Genomic DNA, 11,244 nt, shown 5'->3' with positions numbered 1-11,244 from the left:
TCAAGAGTTTACTTTCTTCGGTGGAGATCTTTCCTTGCAATGATTGAAAAGCATGTTCTTCAGTGTTGACCTTAGAAGCGGCTGGCTCACTGCGTAGGAGATCGGGTTCAGAAGGCTGTTTCCGGTTGCCAACCAGGTGAAAAAAAGCATCCAAGCCCGGGGTAGGCCCTGCACGATAAGCTGAGGCTTGACGGAATAGATCAAACCGATGATGCTCTGAGGTAACCAGGCAACAACGAAAGACAGCACGATGAACAAGAGGGTTCGTGTCGCTTTCCGCATTTCGGCAGCCGACTCGCGCTTTGATTTGAAATAGAGAAAAAGAAAAAGGCAGTTTGAAAAATAATACTTGGTCTTTTAACACTGACAAAGAACCTTTCATGATTTCATGATTCATTCTTATTCTAACCAAAAGTAATAGCTTAGTTTTATTGAAAATTAGAATTAATTTAATCGATATTCGTTACATTCAAGCAATCTTTCCTGTCATAATTATCATTCGTGCCAACTTAACTTTTTTTTTTTATTTCGAACAAAATTAGGTTTTGTATCTGTAGGTCTGTATAAACATTATACAAAAGATGCCTTTTGCTGTTGTCCTTTATCAAGATTGGAACATATTGCAAAATGTAAAGAAGATACTCATTGTATCGTTTTTATATTTTCGTTGATGGTGAAAATAATAAAAAAGAGAGAATATCAAATTGTCGTATATTTGGGATTCTGTTGAAGCACACAAATTTCAGTTTCTTGTTTCCAAAGGCCAAGCATTTAAAAAAAAATCCTCAATAGTCATTGGCAGCTTAGAGTTTCCAAAAAAAAATATTTGTGTTGTCTAAACGTGACTTGGGCTTATCGTAACCAGAAAAAGAAAGGTGACAACATTTGCGAAATCAAGCATATAGGCCTACTGAAAATACTTATTGAAAGGGATAAAGCTGATTGCTTACATTCGGTTTCTTGTCGACATTTGAACCGGCTTTCTTGGTGTTCCTCCGTGCAAAATCTTGTCCAAATTCTTTTTCTCCCAAAGACTCAACGTCCATGTCGATGGTTGAATTATTCTGAGACGACGTTGTGGCGTCCTTCGGAATATTTGTGGAAACTATACTGAGATTATTCTTCACATCGAATTTCTTTTCGACAAGTTTCCCACCCCGTGTCTTTCTGATCTTTAGAAATATACGAAGGTAGAGAAAGGTAATGAAAAAGAAAGGCAGATAGAAGATGATAACGACATTGACTACGGAAACTCCTGGTATTGTGGAATATTTATTAACGCAGTGACGTCCGTTGTCAAAGTTGTCGATGAACTCCCAGGCTGTGATGAACATCATCCAGAAAGCAAAAGCAACAAGCCAGGCCAGGGAGTTAAGAAACAAAGCCTTACGTTTGCTGCGAGTCATGAAATGGTTGATGGGATCATAAGTCGCACGATGTCGGTCTGCGCAGATGATCACGACGACGAAATTAGAAGCGCTGAGGACTGACCGACTTATCCCATTCATAATCTTACAAAGATCCTGGTTCAGGGGATAGTAGCCGATGTGGGTATGGAGTACGCTAATGATCAGGCGAAAACCAGATAGGAGATCGAGAATGGATAGGTTGATGATGAAGTAGTTGTTGTAAGTGCGAAGCTTTTTGTTCACGCAAAAAGCTGTGAGAGTGAAAAGATTTGCGACAATAATGCAAGCCGTAAACAGGGAGGTCCACAGAAGACCAAATACGCTAGAAGAATTGGACCTCCCAGATTCTGTGTACACTTCACTCCCAGTTGTATTGTCGAGAGCAGTTTCATCCCAAAACGTAGGGTATGTTTGCACTGATACTGTGGTCATTTTTACCTAGATTGTTATGTCGAGGTGGATTATCTGACTCCTTTCTAGAAAGACTTCACTTTACTAATGATAGAAATCCACAGAGTTAAATCACATATATATATCTATCGTGTCAGCTCTACAAACAAAGGGACAAATGCGTCAACTTCAAATTTTAAATAGCAATTCATCAACAGTCTTGACGCCAAATGCCGTGGTCTCCTGGGAGTATTCTTACCAATGCTAGAGAGAGATGCGAGAAGTTCACTTCCTGACATTGAAGTGTAAAACTCGCTAGAGTGGGTATGAAATGTCCCCATATTATAAAGACACGTGGTACAAGGTTGAGATGACAATTTCATCAAACACGATTAAAGTGGTACTTCCGCTGCAAATTCTCTCTGTTGGATCTAACTTACACAAGGTCAGTACAGGATTCTAAAAACAAAAGTCTACAAAGCTCGCACTCTATTTTCCGGTAGAACACGTTAGTGAATGTCATTGTGACGTGTTTCGAGGCCGCCTTCACATTGCGTCTGCACAGACTTTAACCTCCTTTATACCAAGACCAATATTAACGAAACGAAGACATTGTGGAATCTGACCTGGTGGTCCAGGGAGTTCCGAGATATTCTCTTTCCGCTCTGTTCGTTTGTTTAGTGTTTGTTTGTTTGGGTTTGTGTTCTTGTTGCTGTTGTTGTTGGTGGTGGTGGTGATGTCAGTGATGACATTTTTGGTTTTATTTTTTATTTCATTTTTTTTTTTTTTTTTGCTTGACAAATTATGCACTTGTTTGGAATAGCTTTGTCTACAACATTAGAGGGACCGCGGGGCATTTTCTAAAGTGGATGGGGAGGGGCAGTTGTAGATCAACAGTTCTTTATTTTTCAATTCCTTTTCCATTTTTTCCCAAATCCAAAGAAGGGTGCGGAGGGGGGGGGGGGGGGACTGCAACCGCCCATCCAGCCCCTTCCCCGTTCCGCGGCCCATTCATCAATCATTGACTGTTTGATGATATGTCATAAAATGAGATTATTACATCATTACATTTATTACATGAGTTTCTTTGCAAGAGCCACACTCAGCTTGTTTCCGTCGAGACGTCATTTAAGATAATAGTGACAAGTTTGATACATGTATTATAACTTATAACAAAGTTGAATACAAGACATTTTTTTTACAGTAAAGCACTCCTTGTTTTCTTTGACTTTGGAGGCTGCATATAAACTTAAAATGCTTGGTATCCATCAAATCAAGCATTGTGTGGAATCTTCGGCTTAAATCTTGTTTGCTTGTACAGGTTCACTCTCAACAATAATGATCAATAAAGGAAAAATGGACTTGCCTCTATTGAACAAGAATGAGATGGAGGAGAGATCATACTCTTTCACACACTTTTCTCCATAGCTCCTTTTGTCAAAAGTGACAAAGAGGATCAGATTGAAGAAAAAATATCACCTCTTTTAATGTGCTGCGGCTACATTAGATATTGCAAAAGAGCAGCATGAATCACTGGCCAAGGTTTTTCTTATTTGAATAGCATTATGCGCAACAACAACAACAGCAGTAGCAAAAATAAGAAATTAAGCAACAACAACAACAACAAAACCGGCTGAGAAAGCACCGTCGCCTTTGCTCCTGCAAAATGTTGAAGTTATAAGTGATTTCTAGCTAAAAGCTTGTTTGCGCACGAAAGAGATATATCATACTCAAGAAAATGAAGGAAATGGGGACCGGATGGCTTTCATATTTATGTGTGGGTGTTTTTTAATGATAGACCTTACAGCACTCTATCCAAGGTTCCATTATAGTTATGACCTATGAAGGGATAACAAATAGAATAAAAGAAATCCTTTCATATTTTGAACTCTCAAACCATTTGCGTAAGCGGCATGACTTGTTTGTTATGGCAGTTTTAATTCTCCTTCCCTTCTCCTTCCTCTTTTCTGGTTCATCTTTCTCCTCCCACCGACTTCCGAAACCTCTTTTTTATTCTTCTTCTTTTTTTTCTGGCTCTATTCCTCCTAACAACGTCTGTCCCTATCTCCCATCCGCCCGTATCCATTAGTGCCGCCTCAACTCCGCGCTCACCGCTGTCCTTCAACACTCGCGCCTTGCCTTTCTTTATATACACTCGTCCTTTGTCGCTTCCCTTCTTAACTCTCCTTTCTGCTGTCTTCTTTTGCCGAACAAGAGTCCTTTCAAGGACTACATTCACATGGAGCTACCGCAAATCTTTTCCCCTCTATTCCTTTATCAATTCATATTTTTGTTTTTTTGTTTTTATTTATCAGAAGTACGTCCTTTTCGGTGTTGAGAGCTATTCTTCCAAGGCACGCTGTCAATTCAAAATCAAAGAACAAAATACATGATTACCAGACTGTGCAGACTATCTTTATGAAGTTGAATGATATGAAAATGACAGGTAGAAAACAATAAGCTGACAACAAAGGGGTACATGCCAAGAATTGTCAAATTGATTACAACAATAATCAACTTTGGTAATACCACTCGGGTAGGTGTCTATGGGAAACGTGTGATATAACGAAATCAGCTCATCCTCAACGGGTTACATACATATAAACAAAGAAAACAAATGCCTTCAATTCGTGTTGATAATCATGAATGGAACAGATAGCAACACACATCAGGCGTTTGGTGTCAGAAGGACTCATTAGGGAGTTTTGAAGTAGATTTGATTCAAAGTTACCTCCTGCTTTAATATTGTAGCTTGCTATGAAGTATTCTCAAATGCGGTTAATGAGTAGTAAGACGAATATAGGGAAGGATTCTTTGTCACATTGTAACGTTTCTATACCTGATCCGATACCTGATTTTTTGCGCAGATGAAAACAAAATAAGAAGAAAATATTGCTAAACAGAATATCCAACGATGGAGAAGCGAATTATAACTGGCCCCTCACAACCTTTTTTTCTTGCTTGTTTTTAGATGTGTGTGTGTGCGTCTGCGTTTATGTGTATGCGTGTGTGTGTGTGTGTGTGTGTGTGTGTGTGTGTGTGTATCTGGATTTCATCCTTATATAGTGTACATAAGATTTACGTTATTTTGTTCAATGTTTGTGTATAATGCAGTTTGTCTTTGTATGATGCTTTGTTCTTGTTTCCGTGAACGTTTCTGTTTCTGTGATATGAAATTGAACAAAATTCGAATAAAGAATTATTACAAAAGAGGGTGAAGGGACTGCGGGAAGATGGGGGGGGGGGGGGGGGGGTCAAGGGTTAATAGTAACCCGACGGATTGTGGTTGTGATGGACAAAAGGGAAGGAGAACAAATTACGTGTTAATCATGCACTCCTTGGGACAATTAGCACTGCGTTGCTGCTATTTTTCCTAAGCATGAGGAGACATCACAAATGATGACATGAACAATCCTCCTATATCATAGGATGATTATTGGGGAGCACACCACAGGGAAACCCTGACTTCTTGGTCTCTGTTTTTGTTTGTTTTGTTGTTGTTTTATCATTCTTCTGTATTGTCTATTCTAAATGCCTAAGGAATGTCACTGCTAATAATGATGATACTCATGATGATAATGATGATGGTGGTGATTATGATGGTAATAATAATAATAATAATAATTACAATACTACTGATAATAATAATAACAATAATGATCATAATAATTGCATTTATAAGGCGGTATATATTGGTGTTTCTAATATCACAAAAAGACTAAAATTCGAAATAACAGAACAGTGCAAAACCAAAATTACAATCACACAATGATAATGATAATGAAAATGATAACAAGAAGAAAAAGAAGAAGAAGAAGAAGAAGAAAAATAAGAATAATGTAATATAAAGTGTTAATCTTTAAGTGACTCGGTAACGGGGGCACAGAGGGCGCTAAGTATGTGGCTGATGCCATAGCTCTTAAAGTGGTATTTTTAGAGCTGAAACAACTCAAAGAGTGAAAATAGAATACCACTGACATAAGAAAACGTAACTGTATATAGCAGTGTTTTCGATTCCATACGAGTCAGCATGTAGGACCTAGATGTGTTTGTCTTCTGCAAATGATTTAATTTCTTCATTATTAACTCTATAAGTGCTGACTGGCACATAAATCTCCACAGTATTGGACACACTGTCCAAGGTCCCTGGCACAGAAAGGGTTAATAGAGCATCCCATTACGAGACAACAAAAAGGTTTGTGATGTGTGCAACAAAACCTTTTGATGTTTTAACCAAGGAGCTACTATGTAGTAGCTCCATAGTTTGACCTTTAGACTAAGGTTGTTATCATTCGCTGCTGAAAGGGAAACTGCATCAAAGAGTGTTGTATTGCATGCACAATAGATTATACATGTACATTAATTTTTATACATGTGCTTCATTTCGACCACTTCTGCTTCTTTTTTACTACAATGTGTAATGACTACAAGGTCCTCAAATATTGTACAGTCGCTTCATTTCACAATGCTCTGTTTACCTTATCTGTTATCAAAGGAAGTGAAACATATATTTTTTGTCGAAAAAATGAAAAAAACAACAACTTTGAATTGAACTGAATTGCGTCAGACATCAGCTGGTATAGCAACTTAGTTCTGTGATATCAACAAAAAGACGGAGAGACGTTCTTTATTCCGAAGGTTTCTTAATGTTGAAATGAAATTATTTCCGTTAACGTTATCACTTATAATTTCACGATAGAAAGTTAATACTGTCCTTCTACGTTCTACTTTTTTATGTGGCACCTTGGAATAAGTTTTTGAAAGTAGCAAGAATAATACAAAATATATGTTTTCATAAAATCATCAATGCCTAGAGAAGATGCTTGCTCTTAGCTGCAGAAAGTTAATTAAGTTTTCCCCCAAGAGCATCCTCGTTGGATAATGGGTGCAATAGTATGAAAATTGAATTCAGTCATAGGTCAGGGGCAATTTCTTCAGTTTCCAAGCAACGACTCTGCATTGTCGCTTCTGATACATCAAGGTTACATAATGTTTTGTACGGATATGGAGAGGTTGGGCGCATCGATGAAAGTGGATATTCCACCGCTCAGCCCCCATAACAAATTGTACTTTTCTTACGTAACATGTTGTTTTCTTTACCGTATTTGATAATGGCTCACTATTTGGTACCATGTAGCAAGCCAAACCGGTGTGAAAGTGTTGCAAGTAACCATTCTTGTCCAACCAACACCTGGTAAAGAATTAAAAAAAAATGAGACCAAGCGTTCGTACATAAATAACGTGCAGCAGTTTTATTTCTCGAAATGTAACTGGCATGATGAGGTAAATAAGGCGCAGACTACATCCCGGTTGCATGGGAAGACAAAGCAGTTTGAAAAAAAAAGATTAAATTAGTGTATGTATATGTATATATACACTGTAAAAACATCGGTGTTAGATTTAACACCACGGGTGTTAAATCTAACACCGGTCAAACTTCAATAAAGGACCACACCCACAGGTGTTGAAAATGCACTGTGATGGTGTTGAAAAGTGTTCACCTGACACTTCGTGGTGTTAATTTGACACTGTACCTGGTGTTATTTTGACACTGTACTGGTGTTAATCAAAAAAATGACACCACATAGTGTTGATTTGATATTTGTTGGTGTTGATATCAATGGTTTAACACCCGTCCAGCTTCATTGAGACCACACCAGCTGGTGTTACTGTGGTGTAAATTTATTTTCGCATTTTTTCAAAAATCTAGTATTTTAATGTAAAATTCTTGATCGTCTTGTTTAAATTAAAAATCAACAAGAAGTGCAGTTACTAAGAAACTCTTCAAAAACAGTTTAAAATTTGGAAATGACACCAGGAGGTGTTAATTTAGCACCATAAATGAGCACCGAAAATTTAACACCAACTCGGTGTTCACTATTTAACACCGCACTTTTTGCAGTGTATATATATATATATATATATATATATATATATGATTGTATATATATATATATATATATTTATTTATTTATTCATTTATACATCCTCGAGCCTTTCCTGTTTTTGGTTTCAACAATAGTCGGAAACTGTCCAAGAGTATCATCACAAATAATCAAACTAGAATGAAAGAGCCTTGCATTGATACACAAGTAAAATACCTATGTCACCAGGTGCGCGGAGAACCATTTGGTATGGTGACATGGCTTAGGGACTTGGCTCTTGGAAATCAGATTTTTCGTTCAACTAGTGCTCAGCGCGGACACGTTTGAACAAGATTATCTACCAAGTATGACCCATTGATTCCCAACAAAATGGGTACATAATTTTGCTGATTAGTGAAGCAATTTATGGTAGCCAGTGCTTTACACGGAACAAGCAACCCTTAATAGGTTAACGCATGTCGTACTCTTCATCTACATTAATGAATGTCCAGCATTTTGAGAGCAATCGGTTGTGATTGTGTGTGTGCGTGTGTGTGTGTTTGTGCGTGTGTGTGTGTGTGTGTGTGTGTGTGTGTGTGTGTGAGTAGTTCCTGTTTACAAGTTCATTCATGATTTTGTGTGAAGTCGGTTTTAAGAGGTAGATTTTCCTCACCTTTTGTTGCCAGTTTGATACCTATGAAATACATCGGAGAAAACAATTTCACTCAAAATAATGCTTAATTCATGGGTATTTACAAATGAGAAGTAAAATGATAAGTGTATTGGGTGGACACATACATCATATTATATTCACGAAACGTTTTTGAGCTGAAGAACAATGTCGCCAAGTCAAAATTACCTGCCAACAATAGATGCCAAGTTTCCGATGTTGGGCTCGTAGTAACCGTGGACAGTGTTAAAAAGTCAGCGATAGATGGCGCCTTAGAGCCTAACATTGGTTCGCTAGATTGAATTGCCAGATTCTTCAACAATCTGTTTACCGCCGCCCCTTTTCTCCCCTGGATGATATAGCTTACTGTAATACAGTTCGCGAACTGACCCTCCCTGCAAGTTTTTTACCAGGGGTTATTTCAATTCGTTCTATAGCCGAGTTGGAGTCTCGAGTTGTGCCGAGCTGCGCGAGTTTGAACTCGCGAGAACTCGCGTGAACTCGCGTGAAATTTGTCAATTTTAATGAGCTGCGCATGAGTGATCTACAAGACAACATCGAGTTTACTACGATAGCTGTACGAGTGATCCGAGTGACGTCTTTTCTCCCATTTTCTTCTACTGGGACCTGGGACCCATTTCATAAAAAGTTGATATGATCACAACTCTTGGTGGAATGTCAATTGTCATGGCAACAACAAGAATCCAGCTTCCTGATTAGTTGTTGGTATTGGAAGTTGCCATTCCAGCAAGAGTTGCTATCCCAACATCTTTTATGAAATGGGGCCCTGGTCTTGTTGGTCTTGTTTAAAGGCATCGTTTTCTGACTCCCTCTGTAGGTCATCACGGGTGATCTCTTCTGTTTCTGCTGTCTCTTCCTGCTCTTCTACCTCTACTTCTACCATTGCTTGATTGATCTCCATTTCCTTCTATGGTTTTTTCTTGAATTTCATGAGCCGCGAGGCATGTTTTCTGTCTAAATTTTTACGTAGTTCTAGAAATGTAATGGCAATGACCTATTAGGATTGAATGATTGTCTCCTGCCGTGAAAACGTTGGGAAAATGTGAATAATTCCATATTAATAGGTCAGTGCAATGTACTCTGAATAAGCTACAAAACTTGTTCTAAGTCGCAGAGCTCGATCTAAACTCGCGCCTTACTCGAGGGCAATTAAAGCAAGGTTCCCACTTAGCCGAGTTGGAGTCTCGAGTTGTGCCAAGCTGCGCGAGTTTGAACTCGCGAGAACTCGCGTGAACTCGCGTGAAATTTGTCAATTTTAATGAGCTGCGCTGGAGCGATCTACGAGACAACATCGAGTTTACTACGATAGCTGTACGAGTGATCCGAGCGTGATACGAGTCACACCGATCTTGGTGTGAGTTGTGATGACCTGTGTACTACTTAAACCGAGTTTTCATCGAGTTGTAAAGAGCTTGTTACGAGCCCGTTACGAGCTCGTTAGGAGTTTGCGCAATGCTGTTCGGTTTGGCCTCCAGTGGGTCTTTTCTCCCATTGTCTTATTGATAGGTCAGTGCAATGTACTCTGAATAAGCTAATACAAAACTCGTTGTAAGTCGCAGAGCTCGACCTAAACTCGCGCCTTATTCGAGGGCATTCCCCCTTCCACATACTGGTAGTAGAGTCGTAGTGCTCGTATCGCACTCTTCAAAACTCGAGCAGAACTCGCGTATAACCTTGAAGGTGGCGAGTTACGAAGAGTTCATCGCGAGCTTCGTACGAGTATTGAGAGTTTGTTACGAGTAGTACGAGTATATTACGAGTTTAAAAGAGTTCAGAACGAGTTACTTCGAGTTAGGGAAAATTTTGAACATGTCCAAAAATGTTTGAACCACTCGCGAGTCCACGGGGAGATTTGCAGATTCACTACGTGTTATGCGAGTTGTCGCGAGTTATCCCAAGTTACATGAAGAGCTTTACACGAGTTATTGCGAGTGCCCCTTTGAGGCAACTTGCCACAACTCGCCAAAGCTCGGCACCGTAACTCGGCTAAGTGGGAACCCTGCTTAGCAAACGATGCTTGGGAATCAATATTTTATGGGATATAAACAAATAGGAAATGGAAGGAACTAACGAGATGTATATAAATGAGCCGGAATGAAGTTAAAGTGCAGGGAACTACCTTTTTTTTTTTTTAGTGAGTAAAGGAAGTCATTTGCAGAAGACCGGGAAGCAAATGCAGAAGTAAACATGAAAGAAGCAAGAAAGGAAGAGAGAGAGAGAGAGAGAGAAAGGGAAAGAGGAGGCAAAAGGTTGAGTGCACTGATTATTTCATTACAAAGAGTAAATGGGGAGGGGGAAGGGGAGCAACTTTGAATTTTTAAACTTTAATATATGACATGATTTCTGAAAAAAATGTGTACTGAACGCAATACAGAAAGTTGGGTGAGGCTCTTTTCAAAGCGTTAATGTAGTATGGACGTATAATTATTACTATGTTCTCTTGATTGAGATTCACGACATACACCGATATATAAAGACTTAATTTAACACTTTTCCTGGATATAAGACACAATTTGAGGAATAAAGGAACATACGTTAACAGAAGCTGATTTATGCTCCATTCATTACTTTCCCTTTTGTTTTTTTTCTATACATTTTTAAAAACTTTTTCTGTCATCAGCGATAAAACGCGATGTCGGACACATCATGTGAAATCAAGAGTAAAACCAACGCTGGAGTTTTACCGCAGTCAGAATGTCGTATAAGGGACCCAATAAACCAAGCCCTCACATCAAACCCCCCCCCCCCCCACACACACACACCTTTTTTAACTCTTAAAAAAGGATCTGCGAAATACAGTTCTACTCGGAGATTCTTCTAATCAGAGCGGCCAGGAAGGGGGGGGGGGTAAAAAAACACTGAAAAAAAAACAAAGAAAGGAGTTTCTTTT

At 38.9% G+C, this 11,244-nt stretch overlaps 1 protein-coding gene across 1 annotated transcript; it reads right to left on the bottom strand.

The window, feature by feature from the left end:
- Window positions 1–1,841, bottom strand: LOC139707975 (muscarinic acetylcholine receptor M2-like). The gene is made up of 2 exons (XM_071619970.1): window positions 951–1,841; window positions 1–300 (listed from the first exon to the last, which is right to left on the bottom strand). The coding sequence occupies exons 1-2, from the start codon at window positions 1,839–1,841 to the stop codon at window positions 1–3; spliced, it is 1,191 nt and encodes a 396-aa protein (XP_071476071.1).
- Window positions 1,842–11,244: the final 9,403 nt, after the last annotated feature.

The sequence above is a fragment of the Diadema antillarum genome, unplaced genomic scaffold (assembly GCF_040938485.1).
Source record: "Diadema antillarum isolate AM-2024a unplaced genomic scaffold, OU_Dant_1.0 scf00000036, whole genome shotgun sequence".
Classification (NCBI taxonomy): domain Eukaryota; kingdom Metazoa; phylum Echinodermata; class Echinoidea; order Diadematoida; family Diadematidae; genus Diadema; species Diadema antillarum.
This window is presented reverse-complemented; position numbering and strand designations above follow the sequence as displayed.